General features: G+C 40.7%; 1 protein-coding gene across 3 annotated transcripts; it reads right to left on the minus strand.

The window, feature by feature from the left end:
- Nucleotides 1-453: 453 nt before the first annotated feature.
- Nucleotides 454-22,345, minus strand: arhgef6 (Rac/Cdc42 guanine nucleotide exchange factor 6). 3 transcript variants are annotated; one of them, XM_088292447.1, is made up of 22 exons: nucleotides 21,602-22,345; nucleotides 20,483-20,566; nucleotides 16,695-16,779; nucleotides 13,634-13,755; nucleotides 13,266-13,476; nucleotides 13,030-13,082; nucleotides 12,526-12,620; nucleotides 12,282-12,377; nucleotides 11,894-12,016; nucleotides 9,233-9,371; nucleotides 9,077-9,136; nucleotides 7,554-7,700; nucleotides 6,810-6,896; nucleotides 6,205-6,286; nucleotides 5,977-6,092; nucleotides 5,513-5,692; nucleotides 4,572-4,592; nucleotides 3,490-3,586; nucleotides 3,274-3,360; nucleotides 3,089-3,188; nucleotides 2,870-2,924; nucleotides 454-2,178 (listed from the first exon to the last, which is right to left on the minus strand). In XM_088292447.1, the coding sequence occupies exons 1-22, from the start codon at nucleotides 21,764-21,766 to the stop codon at nucleotides 2,044-2,046; spliced, it is 2,340 nt and encodes a 779-aa protein (XP_088148573.1). In that variant the 5' UTR covers nucleotides 21,767-22,345; the 3' UTR covers nucleotides 454-2,043. The 3 variants fall into 3 exon arrangements, with proteins under 3 accessions (XP_088148573.1, XP_088148574.1, XP_088148575.1); XM_088292448.1 differs by lacking the exon at nucleotides 4,572-4,592; XM_088292449.1 differs by lacking the exons at nucleotides 20,483-20,566; nucleotides 21,602-22,345 and adding an exon at nucleotides 18,422-18,721.
- Between the last annotated feature and the right edge of the window lie 1,308 nt (nucleotides 22,346-23,653).

Genomic DNA, 23,653 nt, shown 5'->3' on the forward strand with positions numbered 1-23,653 from the left:
CTTCAAGGCAGCACGGTGAACTATTGGTTGTCTCCCTCACAGTATTGAGGTTTTGCGTTTGAATCTGAGGTCCTTCCTGTGTCGGGTTTGTTGCTCTTGTATGCGCCACCCTACCTTTTGGAAATAGTCTAAAAGTTCAACCTTGGTTTCATATGACTAAAATAATATATCGCTAACACATGCAGTGTATTTTTTTTAGTTGGTTCAAAAAATACACATACTGATATAATGCAATGCAGTTATACACTACTGGAAGTATGTAGTTAAAAAAAGCACAATTGTTGAATTAAGGTTTGTTAAATCATGCATGGATCATTTGGAAAAAGTGAATGTTACATACTGAGAGGATGCGTGCGTGTGTGTACGTGTCTCTGTTGGCAACACCTTCGACGAAGGACTTCCTGTACAAAATTGGAGGCTGCATGAATATGGAAAACATAAAGAGAGACATAGTTTCCATCTGTCAAACCAACCACGCTTAGAATATGAAACTTTTAATAAAAGAATGACACCATAAAGTACAGAGTGCTTTGAAAAAAAAATGCAACAATACAATAACAATTGCATAGAACCTTTAAAAAGCAGACTTAACGTGAGATGAAAATTCCCGCTGCAGTGAAGTGCTCAGTGAGGCTGCAGACGTTTTAAGCTATAAAAACAAACAAAGTATACAGGAAGTAGAGTGCCTGTCTGTTGCATATCCATTGCCGCAGTGCTCTTGAGCAAAACAAACACTGCCTTGTACCGATTGTATGATGATTATTATTACATGATGAAAATAAGGACCTGTGCACAGAAACTGTACTTTGTTTTTTTTGTTAGTTATGTTAAAATTGTATTTTAATTCTCACCATTATTGCTTTCTTTCACAATTTTTGTCATATTCTGACAACATTTGATGAAATAATAAAAACACGATTTTTAGTTTAAAACTCCTCTGGAGGTACTTTTAGGCTCGGCTAATAAACAAGGAAGACTTACAATTTGGATGTAAAACATAACATTTTGAAGCATTTAGCTTTTATTTTTGCTTATTTGAGAGTATTTCAGAGAGAGAAAGACACCACAAATAAATAAATAAAGCATTAAAAAAAATCCAAACAACAATTAATGCGTAAACAAAAAAATATATATTTTAGAAATGAGAAGCATTATATTCGTACTCATCTGTTTGTTAAGCTTCAGTCTACAAATGTGATTATCTTATTTGCGGATATCTACAATAATACACGTGGCTCCTTCACTAAAAAGCTTCATGAATGTTCAAAATCAAACATTTGTGCAGCTTTGTAATAAAAGAGCCGTATGCAGATGATGGGGGGGGGAACTTTGATATGAATTAAAACTCTAAATGTACAGTACATAGCCTAATATATTGATGTCCTGACATGACAGCACGACAAACAAATGATGGCAAAGGGCAAAAATAGTTGACATGGTAACAGAAGCTTCCTGTTCAGACTTGAGCAAAAAATAAAATAAAATATAAAATAAGCACAGGCTGCCATGAGCTTGTTTTTTTTTTTTTTTGTTCCACAGGTCACAGTGGCGTTCGTCATAAGAGGCGACGGGTGTGAAAACGTGTGTGGTTGCAGACATTCAATGAACAGCAATGCATCCTAAACAAAAATCGAAGTCGTTTTTTTTTTTGGGGCGGGGGGCGCTATTCTAATTTTTCTAGTGGGATGGGGAGTTTCATTAAGACATATGCAGTGCTTCAACACCTGCTTGGTGTCAAGGAATTATGTTGAATGGAGTTGAAGAGTTGAATTTGGACGAAAATGGTGCTTTGGCTGCCATCTTGATGTCAAGGGAACTTTAAAGAAGTGAGTTGAGGAGTTTCATTTAGAAGTTGGTATCCTGCCATTTTTGTTTGGGGGCGTTTCTTTAATATGTGCCTCGGCTCAAGAAAGGTTAGGAAAGAAACACTGACAAGAGTGCGGCCATATGCATTTGGACTGTGATGCAACTTCCGTGGCGGTGCGTGCAACTCTTTGAAGACATTCTGCACTTTGACATGCGCACACATAGCTCATCCTGTGTTCAGTGGCTGCCACCGCCGCCTCCATCGTCCCACGTGCAGTCGTTCTTCTGCTTGGCCAGCTTCCTCACCACTCTCTCCAGCTCTTTGCGAGACTTCTGCTCCTCCTCCAGAAACTGCTTCATCCATTTGTTCTCCTGTCACAACACACATCAGAGATGACAGATGATCATTATCATTATTTGTTTCTGTCATGTTGCGCAACAAAATAACCACCATTAAGTGGAAACATTGGAATGTTGGAGTTAAAATGTGCTGGAAAAAATATATTGTATCTCTTTAAAAAAAAAAAAAAAAAGGAAAAAAGACAGTTGGACCTATTATACTATATAAAAAAAGAATTAAACATTTTTCTTAAGTTCAATGGCTATTGCGATGCTGCTTCTGGTGTGTGGTAACTGATTAATTGGCCGATAAACAAAAAAATAAAGTATAAAAAGAATAAAATAACTTTTTGCCAATTAAATTGGCCGGCTGATTAATCGGTCATGCCAAAGTAATATCAATCATTTTTTGCAGAGGATAAAGAATATATGCTAGTGAATATTGTTATATTGTTTGCCTGCAAATGTCATTCTCACAAACTATTGCTCGCAAGTTAAACAAACACATTTTATTATTTTAAACGGCCGAATGTTAGCTCAAAAAACGAGGAAAACAAGGAAATATTTTATGATAGTTTACGGTGCAACAAATGTAGTTTTTTCCCAAATGTGGAAATTTTGTTAAAATTAGGACTCCTTTGGGTTCCACTTGAGAAAGGGTGCAGTTATCTAATACATCACCGCTAACCACAATAACAAACATTAAATCAACAGACCAAAATACCTTTTTCAGTTCATGGACCTCATCCTTTAACGCATACACAGCATCAACCAGACTCCTGAAGAGAAATAGAATGATAGAGATATAGGATATACTGGATATGACCTTGATGATTTATGATACACCCAATATGTAAAGCACAGCCTCGACGTGTGTCTTGTTTTTAAAATTCAAGCAAATCTCTATTTCGGAAAAAAGCACAGACAAAGCTGGGACGCTTACTTCTCCTCAATGACCGTCTGCCCGTTGCTCTTCATCTCCTCCACAATGATCTTCTCTTCCTCGGGAAGGAGCACCTGAGGCGCGCAGTCCTTACGCACAGCTACACAAACATCCACACACAGTTTGATGCATGCTCATGTGAGCCATCGGAAGGTCAGAGGTTGCGATAAGAGACGAATACCAACGTGTGTTGGTGGAGTGCAGGCTGGCTCCTGTGCAGTAGGCCTCGATCACCCTCAGGATCTGAGCGTCCTCCTCCAGAGCCACTGTGCCTGGACACAAGTCATCCATTAGCTCTGCCAAGAACATGCTTTTAAGCGTGGTTGTTTGTCAGCAACACAATCAGAAATGAACATTTCAAATTTAGTCATTAAATTTTTTTTTTTTAAAGTCAGTCCTACTTCTCCTCGTGTGAACCTCGTCATCGGAATGCTTCCTTTCCTTCTTCCTGTTTCCAGGCAGGAACTTCTTCATGGGCCGTGGGCTCTTGCTGGAGTCCTGCGGGAAGCAAGTCGGAAGACAGTCGGTGAGTGTCTTGTTCCGCTCCCCGGAAAAGAGAGCCAACACTGCAAAGCAAATCACTGCAGAAGCCCTCAGAGACTTAAAACAAGGGACGAAAAGGGTAGCAAGCGCGTGGCGACAGCTGCGACCAAAGCGGGCCAGGTATTCACACCCTCGTTAAACCTTTTCCTGCAGCCCTGCAGCGAAAAGGCGAGCTGATATCACAACAATGTGTCATCACATCAAAGGCATTGCAAAGGAGTCAGTGAAGACAAAAAAAATCAAAATCAAATAAAAGCTTACAATGGAGGACGTGTTTGCAAAGCAATGGGAAGGAAGCAGGAGTTAACATTTTTCACATCACTTGTGTTGCTCGTAGAAAGTTTGATGACTCACTGATCCGAGCTATTTAACCGTGGCGTCGGCTCACAACTCAAAACACTTTAATTGCAAATATACTGCCTCATTGAATGAAAGGAAATGGCAACCTCACCCAAAAAAAAAAATGTAAAAAATAAATAAAAAACACACCAAAAAGAAATACATAAATAATCAGTGTATGTATAAAAACATAAAGAAATAACACAAATACAAAGCAAATAATTCATCAATTGAATATCACTCTGGTCCAAGTTTAGTTTGACGACCTGTCACCGTCTAAATAGGCCAAGTTTTTGGGCACACATGATGCTAATTAGGACACAACTTGGATGAATACACCCCTCCGGTAAAATTCTCCTCTATCTTTTCTAGGATTACCCTCATTTTGTCCGGGCCTGTTTCATATTTCTGCTCTTGAATGGACAGAGGCCATTTAGTGCAGGAAGTAAAGCACACAAGACACATGCAAGCTTTCACAGGAAACCACATAGAGGAGGGAGGAGTTATGTCACTTCACCACTGGGGCGCACACGCTCGCTTACACACAACGCCACCCCACACCTCCAGAATTACATATACACGTACAGAAATCTAACCTTACCTTCATGATATAAGACATCCTCTACAGAAGACAGAGTGGAGAAAGAGAAAAGAAGTGTGTGAAAATATGTCGAGAGAAAAGTGCGATGCAGAGTTAATAGTGTCAACCACAGAAACACCCTCCATTAACTTTTTTTGCCTGATTGTATACGGTGGTGAAGAGATGGAGAGAAAGGGCAATGCATTGTGGGACTAAAACATGCCAACTGTGGATTCAACTCGATTCAGTTTTGCGTCACAGAAGGCGGTCATGCAAATAGAAGTGGGACATGCGAGATTCGTTGAATGTGGTTGCTGCAGAAAAAACATTTTATGGTATTTTTTTTTAAAATGCAAAATGACAAATGCATGTGCAACTTTATTTATTCATTCATTAAAGTTGCACTCTGCAGTATCTTTCCCCCAAATATCTACAATAGCCTTTTCATTTGACCATTTACGACTCATACATTTTACAAAAAGCAGGTTCCAATTTCCCACATTCTTTCTGAGGATGTGACGTCGTGCACGTTCTCGTCATTGTTTCACAGAGCCGCGAATCTCACAACCAGAAAAATGAGTGGTGGAGAATACTGAGATCGGACTTGGGCTTAAAAGGCAACTCACAAATGGCTTTCTTTCGACTCTAAAATGTGATGATATCGACTTTTCGAATGTGCATCATGCATGTGTAAAAACATTTTTTTGTCCACATTTGTAAGTTAAAATTGTGCAAAGTGCAGCTTTGAAGGCATAAAATTATTTTTAAAATGATAATTAATATATAATAATTTATTTTGAATTACATTACTTTATTATTAAAATAACAATAATATTACAAATTTTATCTACATATGAGAACTTTTTTTTTTTTTAAATTGCCCGGCCCATCAGTTTAATTAAACAATCAAATGTGGCGAATGAGCACCGCAGTTTGAACACCCCCATTCAGCAACATCCTACCTCTTTGTAACCCAACGCGGCCGAGGGTTTGAGGGGAGGCGCCGGGCGCAGGCAGCTGAGTGACCAGGGCTTGCTCATCTTTGGTGGCTCCAAGGGCCCGCGGCTGACGGCGCTGAAGCTGCCGAGGTGGGACAAGTGAGTTGCAGTGCCCACCATGCTCAGCGGCTTGCCCTCCACCGTCTGCAGAGGGAAACAAATGCAAAAAAGATCAGAAGGTGATGAAGGCTTTCCAGTCTGTGTGCGTTGGTTGTGTGTGTGGGCTCCATTACGTGCTGTGTGGCGATTGCATGTGTTGAACTTTAACTAAATTTCTCATAGTCAGAACTCACAAAGTGCTTTAAGTGGTTTCTAGTTCAAAATGTGCTATCACGAATCTAAGTTTAGAAACGTTGGGGGAAAAAAAGCAGGAAGCAGTCCAACGTGGTCATGTAAAAATACAGTCTGACGCTTTCTCAAACTCAAACCTTCAAGATAGTGCCTGCAGGGCTGCCTCCTTTGCTAAACGGCTGCAGGTGCTCCAGCCACTCCTGCAGCTCCGGCGCACTGCTGCAAAACACCGTCACACGCTCCATCATGCTTCCTGTAGAACACACAAATATACATACTTCCTTCAGCACAAAGAGTCCGCATCCACTTCTAGAATGCGTGCGTCTTTTGTCGAAGTGGAGGCCAGCGCTTCAAAACATCCAAACCTGTGATGTCAAAGGCAAAGTGTGCATTGTCCATATCTTCCAAGTGTCTTGTTACAGTGGTGCCCGTGAGTGGGAGTCGTCCCTAAAGAAAGACATTAGCCGTTAAATGAGGATTTGTATTGCAGTTCCCAAATGAGAATAAAACACACACACAGATAATAGAAATGATCTACTCTGACCAAAAAGGCTTCTAGGTTCTGGATTCTGTTGGTTATGAATAAATAATTAGGGTCATAAACATTTGCAGATAACAGCCAGAGAGACGTTTTAGTACAAGCCAGGCTGCTATCTGGTGTGCTACTGTTTCAGATGAATCCAATTTCAGATGCTTGAGGAGGTCAAATCAAAACATATTGGTGCCCCACAACCTGCATGTGCTGAAAACATTCTGGGTATGCAATCCAAAAAAAAACAAATGGATTTCAAAGAAGCATCTTGTTTTTTATTTATGTATTTATTTATTTTTAAAGAATTATTGTTGTAAGTAAGTTGGGTGGAGTTGACTGCCAAGGCATCACACTACTAAATATAGGTCCACCCAGCCCACCCAAAACAAAATCTCACCCGCCTTTTTTTCAAGCAGATCATGAGTGGAAAGAACTTGCCTGATAAATGAAGCCACTCATCCTCGGACTGGTGGTGAGCATCACGAGCATGTTTGCAAAAAGCATCAAGTAACGTTCATCTTTGTCCTGAAAGAGACACACTAACTTTATGAACGTTCACATAGGCCAGTGCTTCTCAATTATTTTCTGTAATGCCCCGCCTATCAAGAAGAAAACTATTTGCGCCCCCCACTCTCTGCCGCAACCACGAAAAATAGCATTTGGGTAGAAAAACAAACCTACGCCGTAGAGTTAATACTCGCTGCGCACAATAGGCAACGAGCGCGCCACTGCCAACTACTGGAGTGGATGAGCAATTACACTTCATTGTCGTCCAGCGAGAAAAAAACATTTTCCCCAGGATCACACCGCGGCCCCCCCCACCTGAGTCAGGTATGTATCCCCACGATCTTGTGTATTCAATGAAATTACAACAAAACAGCAAATGCTAGCTTAGCTTTGCATGTGAAGGGAAAGTGAAACATGCTGAGGATGATGATGCCAACATTGTGACTGGTGCAGTGGTTGACACGAAACGTGCATTTTTCTGCCATCTTCTTCCAAGCCCCGAAGTCAAACCAGACCCTGACACAGAAAACCCACAACAAAGACGCCGTCGCTCTTTCATGGGCTTCTGTTTAGTGCCGTTACCCACAAAGCGCTCTTCGGAGGCTTGCGGATTTGATGTTGAAGCGTATTACGTGATCATTTATGGCTTGTATGGGAATCCAACCACCCGCTTACCTCACTGGAGCCGGTCCTCATGTGAACCTGGGACATGTAGAGCACGTGACCCAGACTCTTCATGCTGTCGCCTTCCCAGCCGCGCACCTGCTCAGACAGGATCTGCAGTTCCAGGTTCTTGCGCTTTCGCAGATCCTGGCACTGTGTCTGGAGAAGAAAACAAATAGATATATAAAGAAATGAAAACTGGACAAACAGTGACATTTGAAATTTTGGCAGCACTTAAAAATGTCCTTTTTTTTTTATTAAATTTTATTTTTTTAACAAAACATGATTGATTCAATGCCATGGCCATTGAGAAAAAAGTGCATTCATATTTATTTATTTTAAAAAAAGGAGGACATTCATTCGGGCTAATTCCCTATTTTAAAGAACTTAGAAGTTATTTAATTGTTGTCACATAAAATCAGTCGATTAAGGTGCAGCTTGACAAGTTGGTAGCAAATTCTGCTGCGCATAGCCAATTCCAAATAAATTATCATGCTAAAGTCTTTCCTCCCCATCTGTTTTAAAAATCGTAAAATAAAAAGATCATGAAAAAAAATGAAGAAAACAATTGCAGACATTATTTAAACAACAAAGAACAAATCCCCCCCAAAATAATTGAATAATTATACTGTATAGAAACTAATACTTTTCTTTCAAAAGTATTTTTAATTTATATAAAGACTTTATTCAGCCTTTGACATTTCCACATGCTAATTATGGCTTCCCCCTACTCAAAAGGTAAAAAACAAAACTAAAACAAACGACAAGGTAAATTTAATTTTCCACGGCAGATTACACATGAGGACGCTCTGTGGGCAGAGACCCGAAGCAGTGCTTCAAGACACCCTTCTCACAACCCACAAAGTCAAACGCGACTTCTTACTCGGAACTCAGCGCATTCGCTGAGGAAACTGCCAACTGCTCTCGGGCTTAATGTGGTTTTGAACCCATGTCGTCAACAAAAGGCATCACAGGAGTTTTGGGTTGGCACTGAACTCGACTCAAAAACATTAAATGCAAACGCTGTTTTTCCCCACCGAGTAGAGATAATATTTGTCTCTGAGGGATGGTTTATGTTCTGTTAGTATGTGTTGCAGCTCCGTGTGTGTTAAAAAAGCAGTTGTTTGACAAAATATAATTCCCGTAACATTGATGCTAATTTCCACTAGCCAGTCTATGGCATTTTGTATTACATGTTAGCATTAAGCTACCTTTTGTTATTATATGGTGTGTTGAACATTTTAGAGCTTAAATATATAATGCTAAATTTTCTTTGGTTTTATGTGTCAATTTTAAAGTAAACGTTCGTCAACGTGTGCCTTGCGATTGGCTAGCAACCAGTTCAGTGGGTCCCCCGCCTGCTGCCCGAAGACTGCTGGGATAGGGTCCAGCACCCCCGCGAGCCTAGTAAGGAGAAGCGGTACAGATAATGGATGGATGGATGCACATTTAGCTTTTCCATTTCAAAAACCAACAAGTGACTGTTGATACTTGAATCAAGATTACGATTTCCCGCTGCAATGTCACCGACTCACCACTAAACTCCTGAACGCTGCCGTGGCTTTTACAATGTCAGAGAAGTCGGGGTGTGCTTCCTGTGGTGAGCACAAAGAACACAAACACACAAGGTTGACATTTGTGCAGGAAGACATTCCATTGTTTTATCTTTCAAAATCAGGATGCATTTCTACCTCCACGTGTCTTTCGAGCTCCTGCAGCAGGGTTGGGTACTTGTCCAGTCTCATGAAGGGCTTGCTGAGGCTGGTGGTCAGCGTCAGGATGCCAGGAGGGCTGGCTCCTTGGCTCTCCATGAACTTGTCAAGGTCCTCGCTAAGGTGGGGGATACATCCACAAGACTTAACTCATTCACTGCCATTGACGGCTAAAGACGTCAAAGATCCCTTTTTTATTTTTTTTTAACTCGGCTGGTAGCGAATGAGTTAATGACATGTGATATCACAGCCTGCTAGCGTAGTTAGCCAGTGGTGACTGCGCCCACGTAGCATTTGTTTGCAGTCTGGAAGTGGTGATCTTTATCTCAAGAGGCTCCAGTAACGTCATCATTTTTATTGGAAAAATAATAATCGCCAAAGGGGTTCAAATTGGCAACACGGAGTAGCTGCTCACTTCTTCGCATGCCTTAGCTGAGTCTCGGTTTTCGTGGTGACAATACTTGGCACCCAAAAACGGTGTGATTGGGATAGGAAGCGTGACAATTGGATTTTAAGTGTGCTGTCATTTCTTTTTTTTTTTCATATCTGTATTTTGCCCGAAGAATATCAGAGCGGCTTATGAAGTCGTCTGTGAACAGTTTTAAATTGTGAAACAAAGTGCACAACATGTCAACAATTAAAGCATTTCCAGTAAAGCATATTTCCCAAAGGTTAATATTCCACTTTCTAAGTCAAAAAGATTTTTTAGCCAAACCCCTGAATAGCATAAAAGTGTTCGTTGGGAAATTTTTTCACAGAAAACCATTGTGACTAATGTTCATTGTAGAATGGGAACTTGAGCTCAATGGAAAACTTCACTTTTACCTGGTGTTTCTTATGTCATGTGTGGCAAAAACAGAAAAAAAATGCAAGTGAGATCTCCATCTACTATGACGGTGGCAGAAAGGACCAAATGAATCATTCTTTTATGCTCCCAAAAATAGGTTAATTGTTAATAATGTGAATTAAATTGTACTTACAGTAAAATGATGTACAATCAATAATGTGTATATACATTATGTACACTATTATAGAATTATGCATATTTGACAGTGGAATAAGTGACTATCATGGTGGCCGAGAAATTTCACAACAATAGCACACAGAAACACTGAACCTCGACTTGACTGCAAAAGCCACAACACAACATTTAAAAAAAAGCACGCCATCACTTTAGTTACATTTGAGTAATGATTACATTTCAATTGTAGCCCCTCCTCAATGCCGGTCTGTCTTTCTGTTGTTTTGAAATGTGTTGTTTCAATATTATTAAAACAGGTGTTTATGTGCAAATATTGCTCCTGCGGCAATGTCTATCTTTACCACTTTAATAGCACGGCAACAAAACCGCAAGTGGGTGTATCTTGTCGACATGTAGCTTCCTGTGGAGCTCAGATTCTGCAGCTCAGAGAGATTTCAGTCCTCATGGAGTGATTACAACATTCCTCATAAGGGCATTATTATTTTCACCACTAGTGGAAATGACATACTCGTCTCATTGTTACGTCAACTGGATAAGGATGAAAGCATGACACCTAGTGGATTCAATTTGTGTTGCAAACGTCAACATTATTTGGTACAACTGCACTAACTCATCATGCAACACACTTGGGAAAAACAATTGAGCCTTCGGGTAGCGATAGTTTGCTGTGGTGAACAATCGAACCGCAGCATGGCAAGGTGTTTCTAATATTTTATCCAAACCATATAGATTAATGAGATAAATAGTACTGTGATCCGAAATCATCAATGGAATGACTGGAAATGCCATTCATATATTTCAGACTTTTTTTCCTCAATTTAAAAAAGAAAGAAGAAAAAGGAAAAATACTCCTGAGAATCAGGCTTTACAAAAACATCCAGTTATAAACATAATTAAATGCAATGTAAAAATTCAAAAGTTATGCATACTGCATAAATATGAATAGTTCACTTCACTTATGGAGAAAATAAGGGTTTAAGGTTTATTACTTGGTTAAATGAAAGGAGGAAGTATTGTATTGATGAGTTAGTGGTACATTGCAAATGAATTAAATATTATATTGGTAGTAAAATGACAGTATTGTTACACAATATGGATTGAAAATTGCAATATTATATATGGAGTATTTTATGCATAAATAGAACATTCCAAAATATTGGGATATACTAATAATTAAATAAAAGTGTTGCGGCAATGTTTGTGTTTAAATATCCAATGCTTAAAGGGCTGCCAGGATGGCCGAGTGGTCTAAGGCGCCGCGTTCAGGACCCAGTCTCCCCAGGAGGCCTGGGTTCGAATCTCGAATTTCCCCATTGTGGGACTAATAAAGGGAATATTATTATTATTATTATTATTATTATTATTATGTCACTGCAACATCAATGCTAGTATCGCTAGCCTGTCTATGGTGTTTTGCATTGAGGGTTAGCATTAAGCTAGTGAACTTTGATAAGAGAAGGTTAAGATTAAACACAGAACACAATTTTCAGATGTACTTGATCAGAATTTTGACTGATTTGGAATGTAGCAAAATGTCATATTATTACTTCAGAAAAAAAGTCACATTTTCCAGGAAATGTTCCACAGGTGTGTACAATGAATTCTAAACAACAAAAACGCATAGTTCCAGTGTATAAGAAAATAGGTCTGTCCCTGACCTGTGATCTGTGAGAATGCAGACGGCTGACGGGTGGCTGGAGCAGTAAGCCAGGTAAAGTGACTTGATCTGACACATCACATTTAAAAAGCATCCGGCCAGCCGCTGTTGGCCTTCTGGGACTCTGCAATGACAAAGTCAAGGTCAGAAGCGTGACGTGACAATGGAGAGCAATAAGAAGAGCAAACAGAGGAAACCTAAAGGGGACATCCTGTTTTATTTCCCCAGATGTCTATAAAGATGATCTCGGGCAATAATAAGAAAGTGAAGAAAAAAAACAGCTTGACATAGGAACGTGTGTAATGATTCTTTTGATCAGTGAATGTCAAGAATCATAATGAGTTGATCATTCCCTCCCTCAAGAATGAAATGCATCAATAACGACTTACTTTACACATTCCTCCAAAGATACAACCAGGCCTTGCTGGAAGGTGAGGATCTCCTCAAGGTTTCCACACAGCGCGCTGCTGTCTGCACTGCTCAGCCTGCAGACAAGGAAATAAAAAATAGAAATCACCGGACGCAGCTTTACCGCAAACTCAATTTTGACGAGATCATTGCTGAATTGAGGTTTGAATTTGAATGGTTGTGCCTCGCGGAAGGGACCGGTGAGAAAAAGCTTCCATGTCTTACTTGTCGCTGGCTTGCAACGGTCGCATGTAACAACTAAGCAACATTTGCAGCTCTTTGACAAATTCACGCTCGTGTTCCAAGATGTCTTGCACCACCTGAAAAAAACGCAACAGGCATGGTGAGCCGCCATATGTGACTCACTTGTTAGTCATAGAACTAAATGTACTTATTTTCTTTCTTTCTCTAATTGATCCCTTTATCACATTTCAGATGGATTACAGTGATGCACTTTATTTTGGAGTCAGCCAGTCTCCACCTGGCTGAAAATGCTGCTGCTCATCTCTTAACCGCAACACGGAAGAGGGAGCACTGATTCGGGCCCTTACATTTTGGGCACCGTGTGTTATCATTGAAGTAAATCGTTAACTTTTTAGCTGATAGCACAATTGTATATTAGAAATGGTTAGAATTAATCTTGTCAGTTTATGAAAACAAATTTCACTCACACAAACAATGTCAAACCAAAAAGAAGGGACATCCAATGTGTCTCTGCTGCAAACTCACCACACTGTAGTAGTTTTTGGTCAGCTGAGCCCCTTTAGGAGACACGGGTTTATCTACAAGGAGGAGATAACAACATTAATGCTGGGATTTCCAACCACTGTGCTGGGACAGGACATCGGGTGTGACGCCAGAAAAGACCGAATTTCACTTAGTCCACTTATCAACTTGTGACTTTTGGTCACTCCAAATCAATATTCAAAATTGAATTTCACTTATAATAATGGGAAGTAACTCACCGCAGGCCTTGACCTCGCGCACGTAATTGCTGGGGAACCATCCCGTCTTTCCGTTGAGGTTGCCCTCCCACCAGCCGCCTTCTTCCTGCCGCGTCACCACGATGATGTCGCCTTTGCCGAACGAGAGCTCGTCCTCGTTGTTCTGCTTGAAGTTGAAGCGGGCCTTCACCATCAGCTGCCCGCTGCTGCCGCTGCCATTCTCGGACATCTCCTGCCAAGAGAAGGTCAAATTAACTTCACTTGTACAGGTTAGATTGCGTTTTAGATTCATCCTGAAATTACAAAGGTGAATATCCCAAATCATTTTAGAAACAGAATTTGTTTTTTCTTTTTTTTGCAACCAGACGAGAGAAGATGCACAAACGTACCGCAGATTTGGATTGTCGCCGCAGAGAGCCTTTGGACTTGGCAGAGGAGATTGTGTGTGAGGATGCCGTCGGACTAAGTGATTGGGCGCCGGACTGCGGACATGATCTCTCTGCAGCGCTGTCTGTGGACACACAATACGCAGCCTCGATTATCTCGTTCGCTTATCGTATTCAAACTGGATAGTCAGGAACTCTTGGCAGTGGGTGAGTGTGGTTTCTTGCCACGCCTAAAAGGAAATCATATCATTGACTTCTGAATTTCGAGCCTTTTGAGAGTAATTGATGTCCAAGATGTGTTGCCATTATTGTGTCTCTCTTCACCTATTCACATTTTTCAGTGAAAAATTCATATTCAAAAAGAGAAATCACAAGGGAAAAGACAAAGACGGCTCTCATGTTGGATCAACTAACTTATGTATATATGAGGTAGATCTATAAAAATTAAATCAAAGAGACAAAAAAATGGAGGAGCTCATTCTGTTATTTAGGATGAGACAAAAGAAAAAAAAATCTCACCAGACATACAAAGTCCACTAAAGGCCTAAACGTAGCCTAAAAGGTTGGGATCGTACATTGCAGCTGATTGTAACCAATCTTATTAGAGTGGACGAAAACTAACCAAATAAGTAAAACTAAAATAAATAAAAAATCATTTCGCAAAAGAAAACGAGATTGTTTATAAATAAAACAACAAACTTCATCTTACGTTCATGAAACTCACTTTATGATTACAGCAAAAATGTCCTTCATTTTAATCTTTGTCAATTAACACCTGTTGGGCTGATTTTGAAATTTTGGGGTATTTTTTTTTAATACATTTCGGTAAAGAAGCGCCCAGAAAGGAAGATGAAAAAAAACATTAGAGAATTGTGGTTAACTTGACCTTTTTACACAATACTTAAAGTTTTATTTATTCATTTATTTATTTTTCTCACAATCGCCAAATACTTATACTTTAAAAAAGTAAAAACTTAATTTTTAAAAATTAAACTAAAATATATCTTTTTAAAAAATACAAACTAAAACTGGTCTAAAAGCTAATTTAAAATAACAGAAACAAACAAATAGTCAAAACAAAGTAGAACAGAAAATCCCAACCTATTAGAACCCTTGCTTCCAACTCATCTCCACTTTCATTATGTCATGATAAAGAAAAATACAAACATGCTTTGTCCAAAACAAATATATTCATTTCACTGTGAGTCTGCAGCGGCGTTCAGTGCCGTGCATGGGAAGCAGATTTTCTCTGACAAGAAAGCGCTGACACAATAACACTAAGGCTGAGAGAAGAAAGCGAGCGGAGACCATTTCGACCTCCTGGAGCAACGAGCCCCAAAGCATCGCAGGCCCACAGCACTGTAAATATTTTAAATTGCAACTTTAAAGAAGCGTGGGTATGTGTGTCTCTCTCTGTTTGTCTCAAGTCGATATTAAAGTTCACATTATTGATTCTGTGTAACACCAAGCCCTCGTTTGAATGGGAAATGAACAAAGCAGGATATTCGTCTTGCATCAAGCACGGCAGGCAAATATGGCACTCAGCAGGACACAAACACACACCAGCTGGCCTCTGCCAGTAAAGCCAATCAGCTTGATCAAATGTTGCATGACACAAATTGAGCAACACAGGCTGTGTTGTTGCCTCTTAACTCACCAAGTGGTGCAGTTTGCCGCAGTACAATTTGAAATAGCAAAACCTTGCTGACTAGACTTCATATACATACAACTTCAACTGAATTTCACGCACAAAAAAAGCCTCTCATGAAACCCGCTCGATTATCCACTCACTCTGCTCCATTTACACGCTTTCTTTCACACACTCCAAGGAATCAGCGTTTCATTCTGAATCTTTGCATGGAGAAATATCATAAGCCAAGACCACGTCGAGATCTCAAGTGTCATTACAAAGTAAGCAGCAAGATTTGAGTGTTAGCCAAATAAACTCATGACCGGGTGGTCGCAAGGCAAAACTTCCTCGTGGCAAATCGACGAATATGAACCCAATGTTTATATTACGATCCGTGGACTGCAGTAAGTTAAAGATCGGGTCATTGATTATAACAAGAATGACAAACATTTTCCATTCATCGCATTCCCTTTGTGGTATCACACTCGAGAGATTATGCCCAGTCAACCTGTGACATTCTGTCAGTGAGACAGTGCTGCTCCCTGCTGACTATTCTCTACGTGAGAAATGGGAACTGTCTAACACACTAATATATGTTTCAAAGATTTCATCTCACATCTCTGAGAGCGTGCGTGTTCGGCGAGGGAGCACGCGCTCCCCTTCCATTAATTTCTGAATACATGTTATGAACCAATCAGCAGTTTGTTCTTGAACTGTTTCCATCTGTACAGCCTGACGCAGTGGGCTAAGGCACTCTGAATAAACAAACGGCACATTTGAACAACGTGCTTTGAGTTTCCGAATGGTCGGACTACAGAAGCGCATGCTCGAAGCGCATCTCATAACGCACCCACCATCACGGAAAGGGGATTCTGAGCTTAACTTTTCCGTCTTTTTATTTTGTCTAATGAATCCCCCACCCTCCTCAGTGCAACCTGTACTGAGGAATGACTTATAGTCTGAAAAGTGTGTGAGCTTACGTATTCATTGGAGTCCATTCCTATTATTACGTGGGAGACAATTATGTCAACCAATTAGCTGACAACAAAATGTCGACTGCACGTTTTTGGCACAGGGTGATTGAAAAAAATGGGGCCTACATTTCCAAAAGGATTTTAGCATTAAATTTAGGTAACAGTGTAGTGTGTAGTGGCTCACCCGCAAGGCTTTCGAAAAGTAAGTCTCTTTATTCACAAACGTCTTTGTTTCTTGAGGAAGGACAACCCATTAAAAAGCAGAAGAACCTTCCAAGAAGTCACCGTGACCTCTGTGCCATTTTGTTTTTGTCACAATTATACAACCCACATGAATAATTGATTAATTGTGGGAGAAAAAACAGTTGAAGCGATCGATGGTGTAAATTCACCGCGGCCTTGTTTGCGAAGCCTCGGGATACAGGAAGGTCACGGAAGGACGGCGCAAGGCGGCTCTTACCTTGCGTGGCAAAGTTGACGGCCAGTAACGTGGTCAGGACCTTGCCAAAATTCTCCCCGCTGTAGAGGCACTCAGGCTCAAACCCCTGTTTCAAACAAGACAACAAAAAGAAAGTTACAAACCAATTCAAATATGTGTGTCACAATTACAAACAGGATGCTGTTGGGTGCCAATAATTGGATACACAATTGAACACTCACAGGAATTAAATGAGCCTGGGCCGTACACAGATAACCACATGCACATGAAGCATGACCTATATTCCGTGAATTAGTAGTCTATAAAACAGCCAGACACCATTACGATTCACTGCACACACACACAAACGCAGTGCCGCTTTCTTGCCGCGTCTCAGGGCACCTATCTCGTTTCCTTCCGAGCCTTGGGTTTCACATTTTAAATAAAACATCTTAAATATAGAGTTTGAGTGGCACGGCTTCAATCCTGTGTTGTCTAAGGACCACCGCGTCTTCTTTATGACCATCACATCCTGCACTAAAGCGTATTTATAGATTCAATTATCATATTCATGGTGTCCTATCAGGAAATTGTCAGACAACGTGAATTGATCGAACCAAAACCTTGCATTTGCATAGAAAACATTCTGGTTGTGTAAAATATACACATGAGAACAATACCTGAATGATTTCCTACAAATAAATGCCAACTCATTTAGCATGACGAAAGTAACAATTACTGAATGTAAGACGCACACCGAGCGATGCGGTCCAATGAGTCGGAGCCGGACAATCATGAATATTTAAAGAATTCAATCGGCCGCTCACACCTCCGATTGAGCCTCACACACATAGTCACTGTAACGGAAAATCTGTGACGCTAGTGATCCTAACAACAGCAAGTTTATCACCAATTAATTATTGCTAAAAAAAAAAAGGAATTTGTACCGCTATCCCAAGCAGAGTTTCTGCCCAGGGAAAACGTGGTACTGTCTGAGGTGTTACCAAACCTACGGTACTAGAATAACCTGGTACTGCAGATTAACCGGAATCAAAGACCTTGTAATATATTTTGCAGAGATAGGAAATAAGTACAAATACTTTGTTACTTTACTTATTAAAACAATATTTCAGGTACATCATCTTGAGTGTTTATTCCTCTAGAGCACGGGTGGGCAAAGTTTTTGATTGGCGAGCCACAATGGGTTCTAAAATTTGACAGAGGGGCCGGACGTTTAGGTAACCTCTCCTCATCGGAGAAAAAAAAATACATATCATTTGAAATGAACGTGAACAAAAGCATTACAACAATATGAATATGTCTTTGAAAAATCACAGTTTTTAGAAAATAAAACATTAACAAGGTTTAATCATTTCATTTTTTTCAAGGTTGGCGGGCCGGATTAAAACGTTTAACAGGCCTCATTTGGCTCCTGGGCCGTAGTTTACCCACGCCTGCTCTAAAGGCATTTTACTTTTACATACTACATTTAAAATCAGAATCAGAAATCCCTTTATTGTCTGTAAAACTATTTTCGTTGCTTTTGTCAAAATAGGCTTGACGTTGTTTTCAAACTCTGCGGATGATGACTAAACGTGACATAACGCTATAAATAACGAGAGGTAATGTCAACCATGTCTGCGATAACTGACTGAGATCTTGCCATCACTCGAACGTAACTCCATTCCAGAGTTTGTTCCTTTTTTTCCAGTTCTACGAGTACCGCGACTTTTACCAGCCTTTTATTCTACAAGAGCACATTTACTCACCTCAATGTGTGTTTGTGACACTTTCATGCAAATTGAATCCATGCGGCACAATATATCGGATCGGCCAAAAAAAATGTACAACAAGCCCGCCAGATGTCCCATGAGGCAAAAATGCCTAATTAATCGGTCATAACAAAAATTCAAGTCCAAGCATGGCCACAAAGTCGTACACACTAATAAATCACCCCATTCAGCTGAAGAAAGGAGCAAGAGGCCTCGAGCCGTTCACGTCGCTTCCTCTTTCGGCGGGTCAGGGCAGAAGTGAAAACAGTATGACAGTCTTCTTTGTGCAGCCAATGGATAAACGGGCACTATTTGCTGCGGTGGCGGGACGAAAAAAAAAAAAAAGACACGATCACGTCAGCGACCAAAAGATGGGCAGGGCTGGCTTGAGGGCCTCAAGGCTAGTTGGCCACGAGCGTCTGCTGGCTTCACAAGGTCTAATTATGGACTGAAGGGGACCTCCCATACATAACAAGCCAGCTGGGCATCGGGCGCACCACCACTGCACTGTGCAGTGAGTCAGGCTGGCGCAAAGCAGATGATGTGATTCAAAAGCAGACCGCGAATATTTATAACATTGTAGAGGACGTGTCCAGTGTGGCACACAGCAAGGGAGAAGACACTCCCAACATCTGCAACACATTCCCTCCATGATAATGGAAGCATTCTTCAAACCAAAGCAGGATGCTTAATTACATAACGTTATCCGACAGTCAATATTTTCATCAAATTCTTCCACGCTTTTAAACTGAAACTATTCATAAACTCTAATGCAGTGTTTTGGTTTCCCTTTCTTTATTGAGTCGAGTCACACATTTGACATTGGGAAAATTTCACAACACATCGCTGATCAAAAAAGGAGTAAAAAGTATAAATAGTAAAGCTTCACATACTGTATTTGCTTTGCGGGATTTGCAGATTGACTTATTCTGTGATTTGTTTTGTGAATCCATCATCTTCTATTTACTGAAAAACTCATCTATTGAGTGAGTTGAGGAGTTTCATTTCGACAAAGTAATTGCAATTACTGTCAATTACGGGTGGATTTTTGCTAAAAGGACTATTCACAAAAAAGGAGAATTTACTAAAAAAGGACCCTAAGATCTAAATTAATCTGTCAATGAAGATGTCAACCGCATTGAGTTCACATCTCTTTAGTTACTTCTTTTTTTACTTGAAAAAAGTAAGGAATAAAAATTATATATCTGTTTTCATGTGCACTGATATACTTCAGTGACAAAACTGTATGTGTCCGTACTTAAAAAATGCGCTGATACTACAACACTGATACTACTTCACCAGCGTGTCATAGAACTAGTCTAAGAGTTATGTCAGCTGTCCGGCAAGCAAATTTCTCGAGCCCTGGAAGCTATCGGGTTGATCCTACCAGTAGAATATCGATACAATCTAAAAAAAATGAAGACTCTGATCTTTACAGTGTAACAACGAATGGCTCGTAAGGTCAATGGTTTCCGTGAATGTTCCACTGTTATATTTTAGAAGTAAAATGTTAGGTTACAGCCTATTTTGAAGTTACTTTATGTGGCAAGACATGTTGAAAGCTGAAATGTCTGTCGTGACAAGTTATTACTAAAAGTGTTGTATTAGAGTAAAAGCGATGCCAAGTTCAGTGATTTGATTCACCTTTTAAAAATACATTTGATTGAAATAAAATACATTTTAATCACAATTGCGCAAAGTACTCGTATTCGGGGGTATTGGTGTATTCCTAGTAGGGAGGACTAAAAAAAAAAGTAGTCAAAAAGTAAGTACTCTAGTGAAGTAAAGATAACTGAAAAATATAATAGAGTACAATGCGAAATATTTGTACTTCTTTACTTCCTGACAGACAGCCCGCCTGTTATTGTGGCTCAGTCCACATGGACGTGCTGGGAAACCCGATACAGTCCAAGCAGGCTGAGCGGATCACAACACAACACAAGCAAACAGGCAGGTCTAAGTCCACTCATGGGAAACGTGCACTGGGGCTAAGAAAGCTAATAAGTCGACGCAGAAACGGTGGCGAGGTTTCGTCGCCACATAAATCCGCAAACTTACCTCCACTTTCAAGGACGAGCATCCTCGCAGAAACTCTCGAATGTTGCCGATGCAGTCGGCTTCGGTTCGCGGATCCGGGCAGTACTGAGCACAAACACACGGGAGAGAAAATATCACGCTTGAGCACGGAGGGAAAGCAACACTTCTTTTTAAACACGCCAACTAGAAGCTAACGCCATCAAAGTCAAGTTAGAAGTGATGGCAAGAATGCGAGTTTTTGAAATATGGAGTCAAACCTCCTCTTCGTTGAAACATAGCCATTAATGACATCAGCGTCAAGCTAGCGCCGACATGTAAACATCCGCTTATTTACGCAACTTTCAAAATAAAACACGCCGCAAAGTTACGTTTCTAATTGAAAACAAATATGTCGCGCTGAAGATTTCGATCATATTGCAAATTATATGCAACAGTGACAGATATGTAATAAAAGGTGCAGCAAAAATTCGTGAATCTCCGATGTACATGGTTTATGTTTTGCACGCTTTTTCAGATTTATCTGCGAACACGAGGGGTGATACTGATATTGTAAACACGATACTTCCCCTGGTTACGGTTAATATACTGCACGTTTATTTTAAAAAATATACAATATAAATGAAACAAGAACTATTTCGGGTATTATTGTTGCACACTTCCTGTTAGACACCAGCTTCCTGCTTGTCGCAAGCTTTACAAAACAAGAGGTCGAAGTCAGCAACCGGGAAGAACCTTCGAGGAGGAAATGACGAAGCCCGCCTGCAAACTTATCAACTTCACCATCTATTTGCATTTTATGTTTAAAATAAACTACATTAGCTTTAATAAAGCCGATGACCTAATACATTTGGTGGTGTTTAACTGTATTTTGCAAAGCAAGCGTTCTTCCGGTTTCTGTTTCATCGCTGCACAAACGTGGCGTCGAGAATGCGGAACTTTATCTAAGTATTCCTTTGCAATAGTATATTAAGTATTGTCCATTAGCTTCGTGTCATAACCATTAGCGATGTCTTTAAAAGCAAAAAGTTTGTTGTAACTTTTAAAATGAGCGGCCTGCGAGTCTGTGTTCATATCAAACCCCTCCCTTCGTGTCTCCTATCGCACCACATTATGTCAACTTTTTTTACTCGACTTCTCTACCTTAGCGGTGAAACCCGGCACAAGCCTCTCGGCCAGCTTGCATAGTACGAGGCCATCCTTCAGCGAAACTTTCAAGAACTCCTCGGGGTCAGCGATGTTCTTCTTAGGGGAGCCGAGCACTCCCAGCGATATCAACCACGTTACGGTCTGCTCCTCGGGGTTCATGGCGCCGTCAGACGGGCATTGCCTTGGCGACGGTCGTCCTCCTCCTCCTCGCTCCGGTGGTCTGGTTCCGTATCGGCGTGCGGTGCGACTCGAAGCCCCGCACTTCTGCTTGAAGTTCGGCAAGAGGCGTCAGTGAGGTGGGGGTGGGGGCCGACTGTGTTGCCAAAAATGATGATCACCCCTGCTGGTAAGCAGACACCTCAACAATAGAGAGCACCAGAAATGCACTGCCAAGTACAATAATGCTTGATTTACAAATTAATCCCTACTCCCCACGACCCCCCTGCGAAAAAATAAATTTATGAACGATATTGTATTGGGACTCCTCTAACAGATCAAAGACTGCCTTTAAATTGGCAGTCCGATTACAAAAGCTCAGCTATTTTCTTCCTCTTAAATCTGTAATTGTTCACCTTTTTCTTTCTTTAACGTCCATTTTGCGTCATGTAAACCTGTTGTGGGCTGTTCTTATCATTTTTTACCCCAACATTGATTAGAGGAGAGTATCAGCACAGCCCCGTTTTCATTGAGCAAAGATTGTGGGCACTGTTGGACTCGCGGTATGAGTCCAGCTGCGGATGCGAGGAGCCCACGTGCCTCCCGACGTGGAACCGGATGCATATCAGCGTTGTTAGAGCAATGGTGGGCGGACAAGGCCTTCTCAGATGGCCTAACAGAATCAAGACCTCTTTATGTTGTCCAGGTCTTCAAAACGGGACCCTTTGATGACGCCCTTGAACTTGGGAAAGAGGAACATTACATCATCGAGCCAGGTTGGATGAGTAAGGAGGTTGCTCCAGCACGGCCATGTTGTTCTCGGCCAGAACTATCAGGATGATCAAGACGATGTGAGCATACACGTCCTGTCGGAATTCACGCACACTAACAAAACAAATGCAGCAGAATCTTTTTGTGGACGTGCTGCTTGATCTGGCCCACATTGAAGGGTAAAACTCATTGTTGGACTTCTGTGGCACGACTTTCTAAACTTTTCTGTCACACCTCGTACATCTGTTCAACATGACCCATACAATGCTGCATGTCCCGAGGAGAGCCCTGGTCATGCGTGCAAGTATTCGCGCTGGACTGCTAGCTGCCACAAATAGCCCAGTCACAAAAATTCCAACACTTGTCGGTTCGAATTGTATATGAGACTGCGGCACTCCTATGGCGAACTGCTTGTTCACCCCACGGCAGAAAACTATTATTTTAAACTATACACTCACTTGAGAGGAACCATCTACAGCTCATCTCAAATTTGGACTCATGGCAAAGATCAAAATAAGATAACCATGCGACAGCTTTTAAACATGAAAAACCAATTGAAGGTCACTCGTAAAACAAGGCACCACTATGTCGTCTGTAGTAGTGTTGCAAGTTGTCACATGGACTAGGAAGCGAATCTTGTGCGTCAGCATATTTTGTAAAAACACAAAATATTCCAACCAAGCTGCCTCAATGTTTTCTCTCAACTGTGAGCTCATATTTCCTCCTTCATCTCCCTTTGACCAGTGTTGTATTAGTTTCACAACCCTTAATCTAATCAACCATCCAATTTCAGTGGTTTAACTTAATTCCAACCTTTTCCTCCCTCTTCCAGCGTACCCGAATAGGGAATCATAAATCTGCCCCAAAAGCATCAATGGTTTGTTTTTATCAAAACATATTAAATTAAAAGCACAAGTGAAGCCCATGTGTCATTTTATGGCAGTAGCAGATCATCTGTAAGGACTCAGGGGTTTGAAAGTATCAGGTGCCGATTTGAGTTTTCAATTGAAATATTTACACAAAAATAGCTTTTTGTTCATCGAGCCAAACATTTACCTAAAGCAAACAAGTCACACCTGTGGGTGATAATGTCAACGTAATTGGCAACGAGAATGATTT

The sequence above is a fragment of the Idiotropiscis lumnitzeri genome, chromosome 4 (genome assembly GCF_059441095.1).
Source record: "Idiotropiscis lumnitzeri isolate Australia: NSW breed Sydney's pygmy pipehorse chromosome 4, RoL_Ilum_1.0, whole genome shotgun sequence".
NCBI lineage: Eukaryota > Metazoa > Chordata > Actinopteri > Syngnathiformes > Syngnathidae > Idiotropiscis > Idiotropiscis lumnitzeri.

Bases quoted from the DNA above. Each gene is read 5' to 3' on its own strand.
- arhgef6 (XM_088292447.1), bottom strand. From the start codon at position 21,766: ATGAACCCCGAGGAGCAGACCGTAACGTGGTTGATATCGCTGGGAGTG. The intron at 9,372-11,893 runs GTCAGGGACAGA...CCCCCACCTTAG, and splicing joins TGCATTCTCACAGATCACAG to CGAGGACCTTGACAAGTTCA. The intron at 6,287-6,809 runs GCAAGTTCTTTC...GTCTTTCTTTAG, and splicing joins TGAGTGGCTTCATTTATCAG to GGACGACTCCCACTCACGGG.